Source organism: Phascolarctos cinereus, unplaced genomic scaffold, assembly GCF_003287225.1.
Source record: "Phascolarctos cinereus isolate Bilbo 61053 unplaced genomic scaffold, phaCin_HiC Scaffold_726;HRSCAF=1367, whole genome shotgun sequence".
In the NCBI taxonomy this organism is placed as follows: domain Eukaryota; kingdom Metazoa; phylum Chordata; class Mammalia; order Diprotodontia; family Phascolarctidae; genus Phascolarctos; species Phascolarctos cinereus.
In genome coordinates this window covers 359375447-359399140 of record NW_027556098.1, presented here as the reverse complement: position 1 = coordinate 359399140, position 23694 = coordinate 359375447, and the positions used below count along the sequence as shown (strand labels likewise).

Below are 23694 nucleotides of genomic sequence, written 5' to 3'. Positions count from 1 at the left end.
TCTCCCAGTAGTCCAGATCTCTTTCCAGGACACCATGTGGAATTAGCAATGGACCCAGCTCATTGATATTATGACATCTAGTCATCCAGCTGATGGCGTGCTTGGGTGCTTGTACTTGGACCCCACTTTCTCCCTAGTCTCAGAGACACTGTCTCTGACAATCACTCCCCAGCCCAAGGACACTGTGGCTCATGAATGGGCCCCAGCAAGACCCTTATCTCCCTTCCTGGTGCAGCTACACAAAGCTTCCTGGGAGAGAGTGCTGGTCTGCTCAGGCCCCAGCCCTCAGATCAGATCTCTGGAAGCCTCCCAATTCCAAAGCTTTTCTCTTGTTGCAGAGCATTCTGTCATCAAGATAGAAAGGGGTGCCTTGCCCAACCCAAGGAGTTTTGCTTGGCTGGCCCAAGGACTCTTCTTCCTGCTAGACTCCCAAGATCCATGCCTCTGTCATCTCCCTCCCTGTCTGGTATACTCCCTATACTTTCCCATCTATAGCTCCCAAAGACACCTGGACCTTTAGATTACCTAATCGGTATCCCTGGCATTCATTTCCCATGCCCTTTTCCATATAAACCCTAGCTCCATCCTCAGTCTCTTGCAGGTTCCTTAAGAATCCTTGCCCTTTCAGCGTAACAAATCTTTGTCACCTTGACTTAAAGAATGCTTGTCTGTGAAGTCATTCCAGATGACCCCATCCTGTACCCAGGTCTTTGAGGGATCTCAGCCTCTCAGACTGCAACACAGCCACTATTTAGACAACTAGACCAGTGATGGTGAACTCACTGGCTATGACGGAATAACACTCATTTAAGTTTTTCAGTATATTGAGTTGAAATCCATCTTCTTTCTATGCACCAATTGCTCTTTGTTATTCTCTTTGAGAGTCAAGCAGACAAATCCAATCCCTCTTCCCTATAACAGCACTCCAAATACTTAAAAGACTGTGGTCCTGCTCCACCCCCACCTTAAATTTTCACTTCTCCAGGCAAAACATCCCCAGTTCTTTCAACCCATCCTCATATGATAGTTTCAAGGTCTCCAAATTGGCCACACTCCAGGATGCTTGGTTGAAGCCTAGAAGAGCTGCAAGGGTGGCCCCTGCCTTCCCTCCCAACACTCCTCCTCCAGCTTGAGAAGAGTGGAAGAGAGAGTACCAATGGATGGGGGCAGGGCCTAGAGGAAGGGGGTTTAATGGTGGTGGTTTGTTGTTCAGTGGTGTCCAACTCTTCATTTGGGGTTTTCTTGGCAAAGATACTGGAGTGGTTTTCCATTTCCTTCTCCAGCTCATTTTATAGATAAGGAAACTGAGGCAGAATTAAGTGACTTGCCCAGGGTCTCACAGTGTCTGAGGCTGGATCTGAACTCAGGAAGACGAGTCTTTTTGACTCCAGGCCCAGCACCCTATCCACTGCTCCACCTACCTGCCTGTGGCGGTGGTAGGGGGAGATAAAATGCCCAGTTCTCTTGGAATGGCCTCCCCATGCTGCAAGCCATGGATTTCCCAAGGACCAGCCGCCCAACAAGGGAAGATCAATGAGAGGGCTAGCCTAGGCCTGCAGCCACAGCCGAAGACTCCAGGAAGCAGCGCCCTGAGGAGGCCCCAGGCCAAGGCGGCCACTGGGGCCTCCCGGGATCATTTCCAACCTGGAGAGTCGAGCAGCTGTCCTCTTCCCTCCCTTCCCACTCCACACCCCTTCCTTTCCTTCAAGATTTGCATACTTGCTTGTTTCCAATTGGTCAATTCTCATCTTCAGGAACCAGGAAGGCTTTGGTGAGGCCCTTTGCTAAAGGCAAATTTTCCTGGCCTAGGAATCCAGAGACTAGGGTTTGAATTCAGACTGCCCATTTCCTTGAGAAAAGTCTTGTTTCCACTTTGGCCCTGTTTCCTAATCTGTAAAGCTGAGGAGGAATTAGACCTTTAAAGTTCCTTCCATTTCTTTACATTTTAAAATACTACCGGGAGGGTGAGGAATTGACAAGATGGACAGACAAGTCCTTGGGAACCAGGTGAATGCTCTCAGCTGAGCCTTCTTTACCAAGAACTGACTTCTCACCCATGACCTAACTTGCCCTTTCAGGGACCAGTCTCTATTTAACTGATGTGGAAACTAAGGCCCCTAAATATGGCTCACCAGCAGAGACAGAAAAAAACCAGTGTCTGCATTCCCAATTAACAGACTGCCCAATTAATTGTTTTCCTGATCCTTTCTCCCCATGAACTTTAAAAAAAAAATACCTAAAAAGGCCGTGTCATAACTCTGAAAGCATTTCTTAAAGCACCCACTATGTCATCAGATCATAGATTTAGTGCTGGAAAAGAAAAGAGAGTGGTATAGTCCAACTTCATGTTACAGGCTAAGAAAACTGAAACTCAGCAAACTTAGACAAGTAGACAAGCCCGAAGTCCCACGTGTTGTAAATCAGAGACCCAGGATTTGTACCCAAGTCTTCTGACTTGAGTGCCAGAGAACTCTTTCCCTTGTATCACACTAGCTCCTCAAAATGAAATGGTCTGACTACTCCCAGCCCTAAGTTGCTGCCCCTGAAAGGCCCTGCCTGGAAGATAGATTGGGAAATGGGGAGGAAGGAGGGAAAGAGGGGAGGGAAAGAGGGTTCCCTGAACCCAGGAATCCTAAGCTGGGAAAAGTAGTGGGCTGCAGATGTCATGGTGACTCAGCCTGCCTGGCAAGTCCTGATTCCCTTGTCCATTCTCTGACCTACCAGTCTCCTCCTTGGCCTTGGCCCAGGATATTGCAGAGCTCAGTTTTTGAATCCAAATGGCAAGATGTGTCTCCTAATGCCCCAGTAACATAGCAGCCCAGGCCAGAGATGACCACAGGCTCTGGCAGGGTGGTCTGGGAGAACAGTGTGCCCCACAGCTGGGCCCCAGAGGCTTGAGGGAAGGGCCTGGACTTCGATTCCCCTGGGCCCCCAGGTTCTACTCTGATTTGGCTGGAATCTGAAAGAAGATAAGAAACAATGCTGGAAACTGAGAGAAAGAAACTGAAGGAGACAGGACCTAAGTGGTGACAGGAAGAGACAGAGACTGAGAGAAACAGAGAGAGATTGAGCTCCCCTTCTGTAAATTGAGGGGTTTGGAGTAGAAGAGATGCCAAGTCCTTTCTAGCTCTAAATCCTAAGACCCTGTAACTTAAGTCAGGAAACAGCTACAGATAAAAAGACAGTCCAGGCTGCCGCGTATGAGTGCTGCTGGGGCCAGGGTGTACAGCAAAGGCTGCGTCTGAAGAATAAGCAAGTTCAGGAGAGCAATGAACCCTATTGAAACACACATGCAAATAAGACGCAAATGAGATGGGAGGTTCCAGGTTTAAACGTGGCTCCCCCTCTGCCCTAGGAGGATGAAAGGAGCCTGAAGGGGCCTTTGTGGCCTCTTCCCAGGCTCGGGAAAGAGAGCGGGGCAGTCTCACCAGATCATTCAAGCCCTGTGGGGCCGGCGAGGGGACGCAAGAGTAAGGTTCTCCCCCCACTTCCCCACCCAAGGCCCGGCTCAGCTTCAGGGGATGGGCTAGGGGCGTGGCCAGATAGCCTGGGGGTGGGGCCACGGAGCCAAGGGCGGGGCTCTAGAGGTCTGGGACCAAACGTGCCGCGTGTCAGAGAGTACCTGGCATAATATTAGAGGCTCGGGCTAGGCCTGGGTCTGAATCACCGCTTCCTGGAAGTGGGTGCGGCCCGACCCGCCTTGCCTGCCCTGGGACTGGAGGTCTAAACTGTGTTGAGGAGCTAAGAGACCCCCGGCCCAGGCTTGAAGGGCAGCCCCAGGAAGGAGCTTCCCCCCTTTTTCTTTCCCAGGAAAGGCAGAGCCCTAGTTCCACAGGCTAAGCAAAGCTGAAAGTGCCAACAGCCCCCTACCCTGTTCCAGGATACCTGGGTCACCAATTGCTCATCAACCTTTTTGCCTTTCCCTGGGCTTACTCCTTTCCCATCAAGAGGTGGCCCCTGGCAGGGGTGGAGGCCTTAATTTTCCCTGCTCTCATTCTGGGCTCCCAAGACTTCCCAAAGTCAGCATTTTCTGGGGGTGGAGGTGGTGCAAAGGTGAGCAGGACAGCCCACATTTGGTCCTGCTACCCTCCCTGCCTTTCAGACCACTAACTCAGATCAAAGTTGGGAAAGTGAGAACCCCACAGGATCCAAACTATAGTAAGGATGGGACAGAGGAAAGAACTTGGGACTGGGGAGTCCTGACCCTCCTGTTGACTCCTTTAATTATTTAAACGCTTATTAAGTGCCTACTGTCTACAAGATCCTGTGCTGGGCACTGGAGATCTACAGATGAAAAGCAAGCTAACTTTAGTAGAGACCCTTAATTTTAGGGATAATTCTAATTTTCTGTTCTGCTTTCATCTAGAAGTGCTCATTTTATTGGGTGTTTATTAAATTCTTAATAAAAATAATGAATTTTTAAAAATCCCTCCAGTTCAAGCACCACCTTCTACAATTCTTTCCTGCTATCAATTAATCAATCAGCAAGCCTTTATTAAACACCTCCTGAATGCCAGGTACTATGCTGGGGGTTGGGGAACTAGGGAAGGTTGTAGAGAAGGCTGTACCTGAGCAGTCTCAAAGGCACTGAAATTAGCAGCAGAGATAAAAACTGAAGATTTCAACCTTCGAGATAAATGAATGGAAAGAAAAGCATGTTACTAGATCTTCTAGCTCAACCTCCTTACTTTTACAGGTAAGAAAACCGGGGCCCAGGAAGGGAAGGGGTTTGCCCAAAGCCAGCCAGGTTACTAGCCTAGAATTCAAATGAAGGACCTCTGACTCTAAGTCCCGTGTGCTTGCCACTGTTCCAGAACAGAGGGTTATTGGTATGGGAGACGTCCTGCATGAATGGATGGAGATGAGAGGGCTTGGAGATTGGTGATCAGTTTGTGGACCAGTATGAAGAGTGAAACAAGGCTGGAACCAAATCACAGAGGACAATGCCAGGCTATAGAACAGGTGACATTTCATCCTGTAACCATTACTCATTTTTTAGTAGAAAAAAGAAATATAGTCAGGCAGAGGTGCATCATTTCAGCAGCTGGATGATTTAGGATTGTAGTGGCAATTGCAAGGATCCCTGATGGCCACATGTTAACTTAGAAAACCACATGTTAACAACCATATCTCATTGAATTTGTATTTTGTTCAATATTTCCAGTTACATTTTAATCTGGTTTGAGCAGCATTCTTGCTTTGTTTCACACTTCTGATCTAGGGCATGTGGCATGTCATTGTAAAATTAGAGGTTTGGTCTAAATGATCTCTAAGAACCTTGAAAACCAAGAAGGGAAGCAGTCCTCTGGCCTTTTGGGTTCCTCTTAGCTCTTTCCAAAGAAGCTTGGTGTTTTCTCACAGAGGTCATTAGTGTAGTCAGTCCCTATTGGCAAACCAACCAGCACGACTAGAAAGAGGAACAGGCGGGCCTTCTTTCCCCACTCCTTCCTCTAAAGGGGGCCATTGTCGTCAGCATGTGTGTACTGGGGAAACCCCCAACAAGGGGGGGTTTGTGTGTGTGTGTGTGTGTGTGAGAAGCAGTGGAACCCAGCCCTGGACTTCCTAAGAAGGCAGGGGGCTTCAAATGCTGGAACTTTGCAGCTCCCTTTCCCAAGTAGGAGAACCTGTCTTGCAGAAGTGGTATGTCTTGAGTTTCCTTTTAGAGGTTAGAATTCACCCCAGGCCTGGTAGTGGGATACAAGTTGGAAGGGACCTTGGAGAGTACCTAGACCTGCTTTTCTCCCAGGTGATGGCATCTTGTGATCTAACTTCTGGGGAGCTCATTAACTCCCAAGGCGTCCTATTCTATTACTGAGCAGGTCTGAATTCTGGGAAATTCTTCCTTCTATTAAGCCCAAAGCTACCTTCCTGAAATTTCCCCTATTTGCTGTTAGCTCTATCTGGAGACATAACTAATTTACTAATTCCACTCCAACCAAAACCATGAAATAAAATACAAACAGAAACACCACATACACACACAAAACTAAAGTCAAATTTTTATTGGTAATACAGCAGGAAGCAACCACTTCCTATCTAAAATATATCTTTCCATAAACCCATATCTCCCCCATACCCCCTGAACAGGCAGGGCTCCCCCTCAAAGAAGGTTAAAGATACCTGTCTGAGACTAGCACTGATACCCTCTGGGTATATAGTCCTATTGGAGGTACAAGTCTCTGCTGTCCCTGCCCCAGGTTCTCAGGGGTCTAGGAGAAAAAAAATATACCTAAGAGAGGGAAACTATAAAGCAGACAAGGTAGCCACAGCAGGTACAAGGAGAGAGAGATTCTTAAAAAACCATTTTCTTAACTACTAACATGAAACCTCGCCGGCCCTGGGGCATCATTGGCGTACATGGTTGGGGGGCCCTGGCCAGGGCCTCGGAGGGCACACGGTGCCGAACCAGCCAGTGAGAGGCTGTTATCCTAAGGACAGAGCCTGGAGGGAGGGAGCTGGAGATGCTGAGGAGGGGAATAGACTCCTCCCCTCCCTGGCTTCTCCTCCCCTCCTTCCTGTCCTCGAGAAGAAAGAGGGCTTGGGGCATCAGCCACAGGACAGACATTACTGTCTCATCATTAAACTCTGATACAATGTGTACCAACAGGGCAATCGCTTCTGGTCTTGAACGGAGACTGAGATCCAGAGCAGAGAGTCAGATGAGGGAGATGGAGACCCAGAGCAGATAGATGAGAGAGACAGAAACAGAGAAACAGAAGAGAGTTAAGAGAGTGAGACAGAACAGAAAGTCAGAGGAAAGAACAACAGAAGAGAGAGTCAGAGGGGGAGAAAAGAGACATACAGCACAGAGACATGAGAAAGACAGAGGCTTGGGTCAGATAAAGAGAGTCTTCATTAGTCCATGACCAGAATCAATTGTTACAGTATTTCTTTGGTTTCTGGGATCCCTTTCTTATAAGATTCTCCCTCAGGCTGATGCTCAGGAACCCACAGGGTTCCTGTGCCAAGACAAGAGGAGTTGTTAAAAATTAGCTGGTCCATGTAGTGTCCCAGTTAACTCCAGAGACAGACTGGGGGCACTGTCATAGTTAGGCTGGGGTCCGTGGGAGACCAAGGCAGCCCCCACCCCATGCCCACACCCTGAGGGCTATGAGTAGCACTGGGAACTCTCCATGGCTCACCCACTTGGGTTCTGAGATTTGTAGCTGAGGATCTCAGCTGCCAGCTGCTGGGGGTCCAGGAGCTGTGGGAAGCGTCTCATCACAGCCTCCACCAGATGTGGGGGGAAGATGCCACAGAGCTTTACACGTAGGCTGGCCCGCTCCTTGGTGAAGCTATCTGTCCCAGTTCCCCATGTCGCTGCTTCAGCACCATAGGCTGCAGGAGCATTAAGTAGGTGGGGATCCTGAAGGGTCTGGGGAACCCTAGCTGCTGTGGGTGGGGGCATTGGGTATGGCTCTGACCAATACTCCCGTGGTGCATACCCCATAGGTGGAGGGTACTCTGCTGGGATGCTGAACTGCCCAGTGCCCACAGGGCGCCCGTAGCCCGAGAAGGAGAGGGATGAAGGGCCAGGGGGTGCTCAGGGCCATAGGGCAGGAGGTGACCTCGGCCTAAGAAGGTGCACCTCTGTTGGTTGCTGCCACTGCCCCCAGTCCTGGGAGGCTCCCCAGACTCCCCATGGCTGCTGCTCCCCCGGCTGCCCCAGAGGTCTGACATTTGACTTTCCAGGGAGCCAATGCCTGAATCCAGGCAGTCCTGGGAGAGGTAAGAGAGGGAGTCTAGGGGAGGGGGGGGCCAGTCTGCTGGGCTGAAGCTACTACTCATGCTTGGCAGGCTCCTGCCTTGGGTGTAGGCCTTAGTCTGCCCATCCCCATTGCCTCCGGAAGCCTGCTGGGCCCCATGGAACTTCTTCTCTGACGGCCAATGTTCCCGAGCATCCTTGACAGGCAGGGACCCAGGGGCTGGAGTGGGTGAGGGCTGGCGGCATTTCTTGTCTTTGGCAGATGCCCGGGGTGGGGAGAGTCGGGCATTGGCTCGAAGTTCATCTGCCACTGAGCGCTGGGGCTGGCTTGGCCTCTCTGGGTGATAGAACCGACACTTGATCCCATATGTACACTTCTTCCCTGTGGGGAGACTTGTGGAATTGAGCCAGGCAAGGGCAAAGGGAGACTCAAGGGAAGGGTCAGGGGAATAGGGAGAAAAATAATGATAGCTTTCACTGCTCCAGCACTTTCATCCCAATCATACAAATATCACATCCCCATTTAAAGAGGAGAAAATGGAGCAGAGTCTACAGTGACTTCCCCAGGAACAGAGCACAAGTAAGGTTATCTAGACCAGCATTTTACAGAGGTGGAAGCTAAAGGCCAGAATATGGCCCAGACCCACCCAAAGTCCCACAGCCTAGGAGAGGCACACCTAGGGCCCCTGACCTCCTATCTGGAGCTTTTCTACTTGGGAATGGACTTGGGAGTCATTTGTGTCCATGGAGGCTCCTGGGAGGTGGGGTTAAGTGAGGGGCAGGGGAAAGGGAATGAGGTGTTCAGGGCCAGTCTTACCATAGGGACAAGGTTGTTTCTTATGCTCAAGCATGAGAGGTTTCTTCCGAAGGAAGTTATCCAGGCTGGGCCCATGTCGGCCAAGGGGGTCATCAGGTGGCATGAACCTGTCAAAAGCAAGAGAAAGCCTCAGTCACTGGTCAGACATGAAAGTTCCGCTCAGTGTCTGGTTTCCTGGGGTTGTAAGTCAGGCTCCTAGCTTCTGCTTCAGGTCTATAAGGTCCCCAAGGATAACAGCTCTGAAAAGACCTAAGCCCTGGGGCCAGTGTTCTCTGGAGATTCAGATCCTCTGATGACACCAATTTAGGCAAGAGGATGTGGCTTGAACTTCAGATGCTGGTCCTGAAGACTCATGTGTGCTCATCCTCATTCCCAAAAGTATCAAAGGTGACTAGGGTGGGATGTTAGGAGACCCCTGTGCATGGGGGTGTGGAGGTACATGTCACGACCTAGCAGACACCTAGAACATCATCCGTGCTGGGCCATAGGACTGTAGCACTACAAGACCCGCGAGACCAATCCATCTTATTTTAGAGGAAGAAAGAGGCCCAGGCAGGGGAAGGGATGCGTCCAAAGTCACCCAACAAGGCTGGCACTGGACCAAGGCTCTCTGAACCTGCTTGCCTCATCCTGCCTGGTCTTTACTTAATGACCGCAGCTGGTCTGGTGATAAACTGACTGCTACTCCTGCAAAGACTTACAAGCCTGCCCTGCCTCGGTGTCCATTCAGTACAGGCACCGAGTTAAGAGTAAGGGGTAGCCTTTCATTGTCCAAGTGGCCCCCACGTCTGGAACGCTGTCCCCGACCCCTCCTCTCGGCTAATCTGGATAATCCCTGGCTTCCACCAAAGCAGAATTCAGGTCTCATCTTCACAGGATGCCTTTCTTCCATCCTTTCTCCTGTCCTTGAGATTACTTTGTAGTCATTTGTATACTTTGTTTTTTTGTGTGTCTACGTTATATTCCCTCAGGTAGCAAGCAAGTTCTTTGAGGCCAACATCTGTTTCATTTTCATCTTCATATCCCCAATTCCTAGCATAGGGTGTGTGTTTACTTAACATTTGAATTAAATCGAAACCCCAGAGACCCTCACCCCTCCACATGTGGGCCTGGGTAACATCAGGCAGGGGAGGAGGACTGAGGGACTTACTTATCATTGACGAAAGAGTACATGAGCAGCCTCTCCTCGATGAACCGCTTCCATTCCAACCGCTCACACTGCAGGTCCCTGTAGGTGTCATTGGAGACTATGATGCCATCAGAGTCAAATGCAAGCTTCACTATGAATCGGTCATCATAGCACACAACCCGCTTGCCCCCCACTCGTCGGGATGGTGTGAATACCAAGATCTTCTTCTTCTCCAGCTCACGAAGGATGTGCTGATCTGCAGAGAGGACGTGGGAAGATGATGGTAGACGACCATGGGACTGCCTGGCCCTGACTACCTCTTTCACCTCAGGGATTCAGGAGCCCCACCTTTCAGAGCTAGGGCCCCCTGAGTGCAGGGGCAGTGTTTCCTCTTCCCTGTCTCCAGTCCTGACTACTGCCCCTTTACATGTATTATCTCATTAAGCCTCACAATAAGCAACCTCATGAAGGAGGTATGATCACCCCCATTTTACAGATTAGGGAACTGAGGCTCAGATGGATAAAGTGACTTGTTCACTTTTTAACTCGTGTCAAAGGCAGGAATTGAACCCATCTTTCTGGTTTATTAGAATGTTAACTCCTCGACAGCAAATACAGCCGTACTTTCCTATTTGTATTCCCAGTGTTTGGTGCAAAACTTGGCACATTTCAAGTACTTAATGTTCATTCATTCGTTCATTCATTCATTCACTCCTGACTCCAAGTCTAGTAGCCTATTTACTCCACCATGTAGTTCTTCCCATAATGAGGGTTTGAGGCAGTGAAGATACAAGGGAGAAGAATGCTGGATTTTAGTGCTAGAATAATCGGGATCATGTCCTGTCTCTGCTGCTTACTGGCTGCGTGATCTCAGGCAGGTCACTTGCCATCTCTTGGCCTCAGTTTCCTGGTCTAACGCCAGTTGGGGTTGGGTTAGATGGCCTCTGAGGTCCCTTCGAGCTTGACCCCTAGGACAGTATGATCTTCCTGGGTCTCGGCTTCCTAATCTGTATAATGATGGAGGTGGTGCTGAGTGAGGATTGTCCAGGTGAGCTCGGAGTTCCTTCCAACTCTAAATCCATGATTCTATCCTCTAGGGACCTGCAATGACTCAAACCCTGGCTAATGCAAATGTACCTGGACCTGCTGGTTTCATTCTGAACTGGTAGCTTTAGAAAATACCAAGGTTGGTTGTAGTTCAAATGGACTCACAAGACACTTTTTTTTGAGGGGAAAAGAAAAGGAACTACCCACCCTCTTGGGGTTCTCAGCTCAGTAAAACATATTTCTTTGAATGTGGCACTCTGTATGGTGGCACTGAGTCCATCCCAGCCAAGGGAGTCCCCATGGCTGAGGTCCTCAACCTGTCAACTGGTCTGAATTGGGAGTCCTGGCTCCTCCTCTTATATTAGCTGTGTGACCCAAGGGGAAGCTGGTTTCTCATCTGTAAAATGGGCGTTCATTGCTGACCTCACAGGCATGGTATGAGGGAAACATTTTGTAAACCTTCAAATGTCTTAGAAATGGGATCAACTTGTTCACCACTGAGAAGCACAACAATCTTGACCTTGATCTTGACTTGGTCAGTACTAGACCAAGTGGTGCTGGTGGTGGCCAGTGGCAGCAGCAGCACATCCATACTTCCCCTTCCCCCATGGCTCCCATGCAGCAACCCACATCTCTACCTTAGGCACCTTGAGGCTCTGAAAGGTTGCGAGGTGCTCCTTTCCCACAGAAATGTAGGGTTCTCAACTTAAAAGACCTTGCAAGAGAAACCTGGGCTGGAAGGCAGGGTTTCTTACCAAGAGTCAGGAAAGGAGAGGCAATGATTTTCATCAGTCCCAAAGAGAGAGACCTATATCCATCCAGCAGGGGGAGGGGGCAACGTGAAACTGCTTTCTGACCCCCATTTTTATCAATCCCTGCTTGGGCAGGGGATGGAGAAGTGGAGAAGGGGACAGTCTTTCCCAAGACTCTGGCTTGGCCAAAGTTCCCTGAACTAAGGCTTATCCTGCCCCCCACCTCCCTCCCCACTTTAAGAGGCTTGGGCTCTCCATGTCTCCCCTTACCTGTGATAGGCACATCAGGGCGTGGCTGCTCCTTCCTCCACAGTGGTACAAAAACTGTGATATCTGAGTGGCCACGCTCCAGGAACCAGTTCACAGCTAGCAAGATGCCCCGACAGGAGAAAACCTCCTTATTTCCATGGCTAGAAGGTAGGTGGAAATCACAGGGTAAATCCATGTAGAAGAGCGAGGAGAAAACAAAGGACACATAGGACAGAGGGTTCAATTTTTATCTGGCCAGAAAGGAAGGGAGAGAGGCTTGGTCTGGCACAGTTTCTGCACGTCCTCCTGGGGCCTCAATTTCTTCATCCCAGGAATGAGAAGAATTGGGTACTAACAGGTAACTCCCTTAGGCCTTCTGGCTCTTACATTCCACCCCAGTTTCCCATAGCGCCACCAGCAGGGAATTCCCCTTCTCCCCTATCCCCCTCCAAAGTGAAGAAACAGCCAGGAATCTGGCAGCTCACACTCCCCAAGGGGTCAGACACACTTTGCAACATCAGCTAAGGCTGGGGGAAGGAACACTGAGACTTCTGGTTTCTGTGCCCCTGGGGGCGATGTGGCAAAGTGGAAAGAGGAGGCAGAGACTGGAGTTTGAAGCCCAGCTCTGCTCCCTGATATCTGATTGACTTAGGGCAAATCGCTTCTCTGTAGGCCTCAGTTTCCTTGGGTAAATACATAATCTCTGAGGTACCACATTTCAGCTCTGAAAATTGATGTTGCTATGACCCTATACCTATAACTATAGCTACATGATCTACATGAGACAAGGAGGTAGACTCGCAGTCGGGAAGACTTCAGTTCAAATTTCCTCTCAGACACTTACTAGCTGCATGACCTTGTGCAAGTCACTTAATCTTTGTCTGCCTCAATTTTCTCATATATAAAATGGGGATAATAACAGCACCTACCCCCCAGGAGCGTTATGAAGATCAAATGAGATAATATCTGTAAAACACTTTGCAAACTTTAAAGCCCTGAACAAATACAGTTGTTGTTGTTGTTATTATTATTATTCCATGACTTCACCTATCTCCAAACAATGTGTCTCCAAGGAGATACATCGGCCAAGACAGCAGGATCTCTTGCCCTGCTTCCTATATGAGTTGGCTGTATGTGATATGAGGCAAATCCCTTCCTCCTTCTCTGGGCCTCAACTTCCTTATATATAAAAAGAAGGAACTGGACTAAATGGTTCCCAAGATCTTTTCCTACTACAAAAACAATTCAGTCATTCAATGAAATTCTAGAATTCTACAACTGGGAGTCAAGAAATCTGGGTTTTGAATCCCAGCTCTGACTGACTCGTGACATAGGCAAGGATTTTTTTTCCTTTCTAGGGTTTCAGTTTCCCCATCTGTAAAGCAAATATATATTTTTGTGTCTTTAAAGTCCTTTACAACTCAGAAGCTGTAATTCAAAGGTCTGATTAGACAAATGATTTAAACCCTCCCTTTCCAATTCCTACCTCAAGATGGAAATGAAGGTCAAAGCCAGTGAGACTGAGTAAGCCACTCCTAGAAGGCCTCAAAGAGGATCAAGATCATTTCAAATTTAAATAAAAGCCATACTCAAACCCTTAACCCCTCCAGCTATTACCATATAAGGCTAATGGAGGTGGACCTAGGTAGGTCTGGGGATGGCTAGGGGGAGACCTGCAGCTCTGACCTAAGGCATTAGGGTCTCAAATATCCCTGCTGGGGACAGAGATCATTTGGCCTTTAAGTAGGAAAATTCAATTCAATAAACATTTATTTAGCCCCTGTTATATGCCAGGCACTGTGCTAAGGGTTAGGGATACAAAAAGAGGCAAGAAACAGTCCCTCCCCTCAAAGACCTTATAATCTAATGGAGACAGCATGCAAACAAACATATACAAAGCAATCTATAGACTGGATAAATAAGAAATAATTAACAGAGGCATTAGGAGGGCATGGAGAATAGTACTTTGGTCATTTCCTTCAACTCTCCACTGAAAATCTTTCTCCACTGCCCCAACAGAGCCTGGGCTCTGGAAGACTTTGCTGGCCAAAGGCAATCTCCAGAGAACCTACACTGAGGCTGAAAAGGATTTGAATGTATGGGCTGTCTGAGAACCAGCCTGTCTTAGAGGCTCACCTTGCTGAAACAACAGGTCTTAGAATCATAGGATCATAGATCACAACTCCAGAGCTGAAAGGGACCTCAGAAGTCGCAAATCCACTCCCATCAGATTATAGATGAGGAAACAGAAGTAACTTGCCCAAAGCCATACAAAGTAATAAGTAGCTAAGGCAGGATTTGAATCCAGGTTCTTCTGGATTCAGAGTCCAGTATTCTTTCCATGACAAATTAGTTTTACTCCTTCATTCTGCAAATGAGGAAACTGAGGACCAAAGACAGACTAAGTGACATTGTCATAAAGTCACGTAGGTAGGAAGTAGTAGAAGGAGGAGAAATCCGCCTCTGGAATCTTTTTGCCACCCAATAAAGTGAGCCCAGTGACCAGAACTGGAAAAGCAAAATCTCCTTCCTTGTCTCCCTGACCACGTGTCTCTGTTTTCATTGCTCTTTGTATTTGTGTGTCTGCATATACACGTACAGTGTCTGTACTTGCTTTCCTGTTAGGTTCTCGGCTCCTTGTGACAAGGAGCTTGTTCACCCTTTGGATATGTATCCCTGGCGTCTGGCACAGGACTTTAAGCATGCTGGCTGGGTGACTAGTGTAGCTGTCACTCTCTAAATCAGATGTTCTTCACTTGGGAGAATGAATTAAAATGTATATTGAGAACTATTTTTCAATATAATCAATTTCCTTTCTAATCCTATGCATTTTATTTAATGTATTTAAATACTTTATCTTGAACAGGGTTGGACCCAGTGGGTCCAGGATACAGGCTTAAGAAGCCCTGCTCTAAATAAACTCCCCTAGACTGGAGGTTTGGAGGAGAAGGCAGTACCTAATGTAGGTCTGGAATGAGATAATCAGACATCTGGGTTCTCCTCAGTACTCTCTGAGCCTCAGTCTCCCAGTCTATGACTTGGGGGCAGTGATCCCCATTTTCTCCCTCTCAGTGGAAAAACAGTGCCACTGTGGCTAAATAGAGCCTTTCCTCCTTAGTCCAGTATGACTAGGAGGGCAATCAGGAGAGACAAGGGTCTGGTTAAACTACCCCCTGTTCTCCATGTCAATTCAGTACCCTATGGTTGCCATGTAACCAGACCTGGCTGCACATTAACTAAAGGTAGCAGAGGGTTTCCAAGCAATCAAAGGCTCTGGTGACTAGAGGTGGGAGGTCCAGGCTGCCAACTCCCTGGCTACACTGGCCTCTCTCCCACTGCCTACTCCTCCCTCCCTACACTCCCCCTCCACCCCAAATGAGAATTGAGAACTCATACATCTGGCAAAATCAGACAGACTAATCTTACGTAAAGAAGGCAGTGCCGCTGAAAACCACATCCTGCCGGGGATGTTCCCATTTCTGGGGCGTCCGTCTGCCTGCCCACTTTCCTCCCAACCAAACCCAGAATTAACCCAGAGAGCAGCTGGGGGGAGCGGCTGAGAGCCCCCAGTTAGGGCACAAGGAAGTGCCTAGGGAAGGTGTCCAGAAAGGATACCAGGAGGTTGAGCAGGAAGGCCAGGAGCTGGGTGAGCCTGGGTCTCCCCTAGACCTGAATTTCCTCCTTGATAATGCAGCCTTAGACCTCCAAGGTCCCTTCTAAGAACGCTGACCCCACTGCACTCTTTTCTGAGCTCTGGGTGAATTGTGGGGCCATCAGAGCACCAGGCTAGCTCCATCTCCTCTCCCCTCCACTGGAAACCCTCCTCTCTGGGGAAGAATGTTTTCTCTTCTCATCTCTCTCCCCTCTCCTCTCTGTGTTCTCTGCTTATGCTATCCCCCTCTTGGGTGTTCTAACTCCAGCTGGGAAGAGATTAGCTGGCTAGCTAGTCTAACTCCCCTCCTTTTAGAGAGGAAGAAGTTGAGACCCAGAGACACCAAATGATTTGTTCAAAGTCACACTTATGACCTTGGTTTGTGGCAGGGCTGGGACTGGATCAGAGATCTGTCTTTTAGCCCAGGACTCTTGCCTTTATATCGCCTGTCTCAGCCTCATTTCTAGGAAGCTGTGAAGAAATGGGGCTGAGCCCCAGAGAGGTGGGAATGGAAATGAGGTGGTGGGCGCTGCTCACTGAGACTCTGGGCAGGTCTATAATTGGGACTGTGGGCAACAGATGTGGAGGAAAACAGAAGACAGGGCCCCTCCCCCCATTTTGGACTTTCCCCCCCAGTGACCTCTACTAATTCAGGATGGAAGCTCTTTTGCCTTGGTTTCTCCCTCCTCATGTTTGGATCCTGGTTTCATTTAAACCTCAGCTAAAATCCCACCTTCTGCAAAAAGCCTTTCCTGACCCCCCTTAATTCTAGTGCCTTCCCTCCGCTGATTACCTCTGATTTGTCTTGTCCACATCTGGTCTGCAGTCATGGTTTGCCTATCTCCCCTATCAGCCTGTGAGCTCTCTGAGGGCAGGGACCATTTGCTTTGTTTGTATCTCCAGCACATGGCAGGCCCATATAAATGCCTGCTGACTTGACTAGATTTTTAGAGTTGCCTGGGGTCACAGAGAGGTTATGTGATTTTCCCAGAATCATCCATTGCTAATATGTGTTAAGAGCAAGGCCCTGAATTTAGGAATTTTTGACTGTAAGGCTGGCATTTATTGGTTGAAAGAATGCATGCACGTGTGCACACAAATACACACACACACACACACACTCACACACACTCTCACTCACTCACCCAACCCTGGGTTGAGTAAGATTAGTCACAGGAAGTTTCCCGGAAGAAGCTGGCTGGGCTAGGTGTAACATACCCTTCATCTCCCTCCTTCTTGCTGCCCTGTGTGTTTGGAGATTGGAGTTAGGGGTGGGATGAGACACTTTATGGTGGCAATCCCATTCAGTCGTCCCTGGGGAAGCTCGAACAGCTGGTGGCCTCCTCAACTCTGAGACAAAACACCCAACCTACTCTGGGCTCTTTACTCACATGCATAAACATGTCAGAAAGCCTCGTTTGGGTGTGGGCACACACACACAGACCCCCCTCCTGCTCAGAGGGTGGGCACTGAGTCTTTGGCTTGTGCCTCCCCCACAGATAAGGCCTCTGGCTCTAGCTACAAAACCAGGGCCTGCTTGTTATTGGAAAATTCTGAGCCCAGCTCCCTCCTCCCACAGATGGTCAGTCTAGCCTTGGGAGACCTCAGGAGGAAAGGGAAGTGAGGGGCACTGTAAAGACTATGGCATTTCCCCCTTCCCTCCATTCTCTCCTGCCCTGGCCCATTAGGGAGGCTCCCAATGGAGGCTTTGAATGAACCTAAGACTCTCATTCCCCCCAGGGTCTCAAAAACTCCTATTTTATTCCTCAAAGCCATTTTCTCTTGGGTCTCTGACTTTCTTCTCTGCCCACTTATCCCTTCCTTCCACTTCAGACAGTCAGAACCCAAAAGAATCCTCAGTCTCCTTTCAGAGGGGTCAGTCTTAGTGTGAAATCTTGAGAAGAAAAAAAAACCACCCAACACAGCTTTTGTGGGGAGGGCAATTCAGTGGGAAGGAAAGGCCTGCTACTCCATCACCCTTGAAGGTCCCCAAGCGAAGCCTCAATTTCTCACTACCCCATAATGGCAGCTACTTCTTTTTGTCCTTGTATCCTCGGGGTCCAGTATGGTGTAGTGGCTAGAGCTGGCCTGGAAGCCAAGATTGCATTGTAACACACGATGGCTTGGTGACCAGGATGGTGAAGGCACTAACTTCTCCATGTCCCGGGCAGCTTTCTCGTCAGGCTGTGTGAGTTGTAGGGAACATGCTGACTGGCACTGGCAAGGGAATTAACCTCACCTGGCAGTTCCCTGGGCAAGAAATCACAGGTCTCTAGCTCAATCTCTAAGGCCTAGCACAGAGCGTGGCACACAGTAGGTGCCTGAAAAATGCTAGCTGAATCAAAATGTGTCCCTTCTAGCTTTGACAATCTGTGTTCTAGAGAACATGTGGCCTTCTCCCAAAGGCTGGCCTAATTCTCAGCTTTGATGTTTAATAAAAGCTTTCTTTCTAATCAAAGTAGCCTGCCCCTGAGCCTGAGGAATGGGGAGAGGGGAGGAGAGGAAGGTTATGGCCAGACAGGCTCTCCCAGAGTCCCCTGGGAAGGGAGAGAAGAAGCCCTCCCCAGGTAATCTGATTTGGCAACGGGCTGAGAAAATTCCCTTAGAAGGAAATGAGAGGTTAATTTCCACCTGATTTGCATATGGTGGGGGCGCTGGAGGGGTTGGGGGTGGAGGGGGGTTGTATTCAGGCAGGGCAGGGACAGAGTTTGCAACACAAGCCAATACAGGAAGTTAGGGCTGGAATTCCCCTCCTGGGGAGCAATGAAAACCCCAGTCAGCAGGGGACTGTGGTCCCAGCCAGGCCTGACCTCTCTCCTCTCCCACTCCACATGGCTCCTGGGGCTGGGCTGGGCCATTTTTGCCTGCTCCTGGCCAGCCCGGCTGGATTACCTCCCCCTCATTCTCCCTCCCCCATACACTGTTGTCACAGCTCAATCTACTATACACAGGCCAAGAAGCAGAGCTAGCTTCTCTTCCCCACCCCACAACTGACCGTCTACAAATCTGTCTTATAGACCTGCACTCTCCCACCCCAATACCCTCACAGGACCCTGAGGTACCCCAATACACATTCTAGGACACTGATCACCAGCCCCCTTCACACTATCCTGATACATCACACCCCAAAATCAATCTCTCAGCAGACTTTTCATCCAATCCAAGAATATTCAAATAGAAGGATCATATCTGGAGTTGGAAGGGCCTTCAGGGGCCAACTAATCAATGGGGCATTTATTAAGTCCCTCCTCAGTGCCAGGCACTTGTTCTGGGTGCTGAGGATACAACCACCTCCGCTCTCAAGGACCTGATAGAAGAGTTTAAACCCCTTATTTTACAGATAAGGAAAGGGAGGTCCGGAGAGGGCCAGAAATTACCCAACATCACACAGGGGAGTGGGGATCTGAACCCAGACCCTCCCATTCCAAATCCAGGATTTCAACGCAACATCCCCATATATTACATACCTACTTTGAACCAGGTACTATGTTAGGATACAAAGACAAATTAAAAAAACAACAATCCTTAATCTGGAGACACTTACATTCTACACACATCCAAATACCATACAAACCAGTATTTATACCCTACACAACACAACCTCATACCACACAGATACCCTGACTGATCACCAAACTGGTACCACACCAGGAAGACTCTACACCATTCTTCCCATTTCAGATAACCCACTCATCAAGCAGAGATTCTACACCTCCTGCCCCCATGGCTGGAGGTAGCAGGTAAGCCCTCTTAAGCTACTGCTGAACAAGGCTGTGACATCGAGGGTGAGGGTCAAGAGCCCCTCAGAGTTATGACTAACCGCTAGTCACTAAACTGTGACAAGCCAGGCTTTCTCTCAGAAATCCTTCTCCTGACCTCCAGGTAGCCCCACACCCAGCTTCTTTTAGGTCCCAGTACAGACCTGACCTTGGCTGTGCCAGGGACTGTTAAGAGTGGGGAAAGTGGCAAGAGATGACAAGTCCCCAGAATCCAAGGCCACCCTAGCTATTCCCCTCCTCTTTCAGTCCAGGCCAACATGGATCTCACTAGGTAAGGGCAGAAAGAATGGGAAATCACTCGTCAGAAGAATACCTGCTGTATGACTTTGTCCAGGTTCACAACCCTAAATCTATGATCCTATGATCCTTCCCCTCTCTGACCCTGTTTCCCCATATGTCAAGTAAAGAAAGCATGTCACTATCTAACTCCCTAAATCGGGAGTGTCCCACTCTACTAACCCTCAAAAAGCTTCCTCTTGTCTTCAGCTAATAAAAAATAATTTTTTTAAAAAAACTACATAGCAACTCAGATTTACAATGGATCAGCTGAAAAGTTCTGGTTCGTTGGCCTTCATTTTACTGAAGAGAAAACTGAGACCCCAGCGTGGGAAGGAAACTGGCCAAGGTCATAAGGAGTCAGTGGTAGAACCAGAATTAGAACCCAGGTCTCCTAACTCCTGGGCTCAGGTTCTCTTTGTCTAGTATAGACTGTTTCCAAACCACCCATTTCCTTTCCCTCTCCAGACACCAGGGCCTTTTGTTCCAGCTAGCTAAGAGGGAAGGCTTAGCCTCCAGTCTGACCCGTTTTCCAGGACCTCCCAACACCTCCAGGACCACTTTACTCCCAGGCCAGTAGCTAGGCCAGAGCAGAAAGGCTGGGAACTCATTAGACCTTGCTATTGCCTCAAGTCCTTGCTTGAAGAAGACCCCCCCATACACAGCAAGCCTGCTCATTGCCTTGTCCCTCACCCAGGGGAGTTCCTGCCTGAGCCCAAGGCTGTCATGTCAAGAGGTGCTGTCCCCAGCCAGCTCCAGGAAGCACCTTCCTCATGGCTCAGGGCTCTGGCAGGGACAGTCCCCTGAGTCAGAGGGGCAGGTGAGTCACTGGCTCACCTGAGGCCTAAGCACTTGGCTCCCTGGGTCCACCCACTCACTCCAAAGGCCAGGAGTTGCCTGCATTTAGTCCAGGTCCTTGCAGGTAAAAAGAGTTGGGGGCAACCCTTCCTCCAGTTGAGGAGGAGGGGATATCTTTAGCATCAGGAGTTTTAATGTTTGTCAAAGGCCTTACATACAACATAACAACCCTTCAAGGCAAGAAAATTCAGCCTCACAGAGGTTAAATGACTTTCTCATGGCCACATCAGCTAGTAAATTTAGAGTTGCAATTTCAATCCAAGTCTTGCCAACTACAAACCTGACATTCAGTCCACTGTCCGTATTTCTTCAGAGATAATGGAGTTGGCATTTCCTCACTTGGAACCTGAGAGCTCCTATGGGCCCTGGACCTAATGCCATTTTAGAGATGAGGAAACTGAGGCCAGATGAGATGCAAACCCATTCCTCCCCAATGATTTTCACCCAGGAAAGAACCTCATTGAAATGTTGGTGCCCTACCCTCCTATAAGAAATGTAACATACTAGATGGGAGACCCATGCCTTGGTGAAGGCAGAATTGTATACCCATCACTGCCAGAAATGTGAGCTGCACACAGCAGGTAACGAATGTTTGTTTAACAAAGCCCCACAAGCAAAGCTCTGAGATGTTAACCCCTGTGTGTGTAACCAGAACAACCATAAAACTCAATTGACTATAGAACTGTCAGTGAGGGCCAGGGACAAATATGCTTATTACATTCCAAGCTCCTAGTAAACCAGCATGAAACCAGAGCAAGAGACAAAATGATACCCAGAGTGAGTGAACAGACCTCATGGCTACATTGCTCCCATCGATGACCACTGGCCTCAGGTTACTGGCTTCCTTGTCCTCTGGGGGTAGAGAGGAAGGGGAGGGTACCTTTGGGGTCCCTCCACCTCGGGGCACCAATGGGGGCTCTGTGGGCCCATCCAGTGAGGCTTCGCGCTCTGCAGCTGGCCCATGTTTCACCAGCTCACCCAGGACAGTGTTGGTGTCAGCCTGAAGTCCCAGCTTGTGCAGGACCCCATGGATCTCCCCAGATGAGTAGCCTAGTTTCCGGAAAAAGTCCACTTTCATCTGTAGCTCTGAATCATCCAACCCTTCTGGTTGGCCTGTCTCTGGGGCCACCATCACACTTCTGTTGTGTGGGGAGCAAGACCGGCTGGTTTGGGGGCTCCCCCGAAGTCTAGGAAGTCCCAGGCTGTTGGGTCCCAAGGAGGCATTCTCCTGGACAGCTGAAAGACTCATGGCAGGATTGGCTTGATGGGAAGGGCCCTCACTTTGAGGAGTCAGGACCTCGGGGGACCTCTGGTCCATGTTCATCCTTCTCTTCCTGAAGGCTCAAGCTCCCAGTTCCTTCCAGCTTCTGTGAACCAACCAAGCAGATGCTCACTTAATCAGGGGGGTCAGAAGAGAAAAGGTGGGTGGCATTCATGTAGGCTTCTTATGTGGACAACTTAGTGTGACAGAAAGAACATTTGCCTGAAATTGGGAGACCTGGGTTCAAATCTCAGTTCTGCCGCTCACTTTTGGTGTAACTTAGGCCAATCACTTCCTAGCTCTGAGCCTCAGTTTCCTCATCTCTAAAGGAAGGAACTAGATTTTTTTCCCTTAGTTTTGAGGTTTAGTGATTCTGTGAAACCAAAACCTCCTGTACTCTTGGCCACCATATTGCTAGGGAAATTGAGGCCAGAAATGCAGTGCCCAGAAAAGACTCACAAAACCCCGCCTCCCTAACAGTTTCACCTCTCCAACAGGCCCCGGAGGCTAAGATCTCTCTGAAATTCTCCCCACCCCCCAACCCCCATACAAGTCTCTTCTGATTGGGGGAAGGGAGAGCTCACAGACCACCCTTCCCAGAGTTCCTGGGCAGCTGCTTACGGTGGTATCTCTCCCTCCCCACCCCCCTAATTAGGAGAAGGGTGAGGGAGGGACCAGACAACATTGGCAGATTGGGAAGTGGGGTCGGAGGAGAGGTCAAGAAACCAGGCTAAACTAGGTGGCGAATGCCCCCCCCCCCCCCCCGCCCCGCCCCCCAGCCAAGCTCAATGAAGATCTGGCCATGTCCCAATCTCACCGTGGGAGTGATGGGGGGGGGAAGGGAGAGGGGTTTGCTACATAGCCTGTTTCTTAGATCCAGGCACGAGACAACGGGTCCCAAGGCATTGCCAAGGTCACGGAGCTAGGGTACCCGAGAGAGGTTTCCAAAACTGCTGAAGGGGCAGAAAAGTACGTAGGAAACTTTCGAGCGAAGTGAGGCCGGGGGGGGGGTGGGTTGGGCGAGGGCGGTGGAGAAGAGAAATGTCTTGTCAGATCCAGACTAATGCCTGCCCAGGGGGGTTGGGGCCGGTCCCCCCCCCCAACTCCGCCCCGGGCCTCGGAGGCTCCGGCCTGACCCTGGGGCCGGGCTCTCTCCGGCTACCTCTTCGGGCCCAGTCCGGATATGGACGACAGCTGTCCCGCCGCCTCCCCCCCCTTACCCCTCCAGGACTCTGTCCCTACTTTCGCGACAACTTCAGGTAAGTTGGGGGAGGAGCGCCCCGGGCTCGAGCTGGGGACCAGATCCCACCCGCGCCGGGATCTTCCTACCCGGCCGTGCTCTGTCCCCAGCAGTGTCTCCATGGGGGTCCGACTCCGGGGGGCAGGGCTCGTCCCCGGGGCTTTATACCGGGGGGCGGGCAGGTCCCGACAGGTGGCGGCGGTTTCGAAGACGCGGAAAGCCGGAGCGGCAGTGGCGGCGGCCCTTTAGGAGGAGAAGGAGGAGAAGGAGAAGGAGGAGGAGGAGGAAGAGGAGGAGGAGGAGGAGGAGGAGAGGGAGGAGGCGGTGGTGGCGGGGCCAGGCCGGGCAGGGGTGGGGAGGCAGGAGGCGGAGCAGCCGCCGCCACCGCCCCTTCCTGCTCCTCCCCCTCCTCCGGCCAGGCCGGTCTTCCCCGCCCCGCCTCGGACACGCCTCCCCGTCCCTCACCCTCTCCCCGAGCCGGCCCCGTCGCCCCTCTCCCACCTTGGCCAGCCTCGGAGGCTGAGTCGGCGCTGGGCTGAGGGCCGGGCCTGTCCTCTCCCGTGCTGACCGAGGCCACCCGGCTCTGGCCCCGGACTAGCTCCTCCAGCCCCCGTGGAGCACGGCTTCCACGTGGGTTTGGGGCCAAGGAAGAGGAAGTGGGGAAAGGGAAGGGCGGGCCCATGGGGCCGCTGCCTCGGTCTATCCTGGCGTCCCTTCAACGTCCATTAATTTTTGAGGCTTGTGGGGGTGGGGGTGAAGAGACAGGCGAATATAATGGGAAAAGAATGCAGGATCCAGGATTCAGAGGAACCGAGCCCCTTCATCTGTCTGGGTCTCAGTTTCCTGATTTGTAAAACGAAGGAATTGAATTAGATAACCTCTAAATTCGTTCTTGCTTTGAGTTTGTCTTAAGGAATTGCACACATGCT

General features: G+C 50.2%; 1 protein-coding gene across 1 annotated transcript; it reads right to left on the bottom strand.

Annotated features, from left to right (window-relative positions):
• Positions 1-5987: 5987 nt before the first annotated feature.
• Positions 5988-23151, bottom strand: ZC3H12A (zinc finger CCCH-type containing 12A). The gene is given in 7 exon segments (XM_020983640.2): positions 5988-7542; positions 7545-8087; positions 8523-8629; positions 9673-9907; positions 11721-11860; positions 21056-21631; positions 22855-23151. Coding segments are annotated over 6 exon segments (1962 nt in total). The 5' UTR covers positions 21589-21631; positions 22855-23151; the 3' UTR covers positions 5988-7138.
• Positions 23152-23694: the final 543 nt, after the last annotated feature.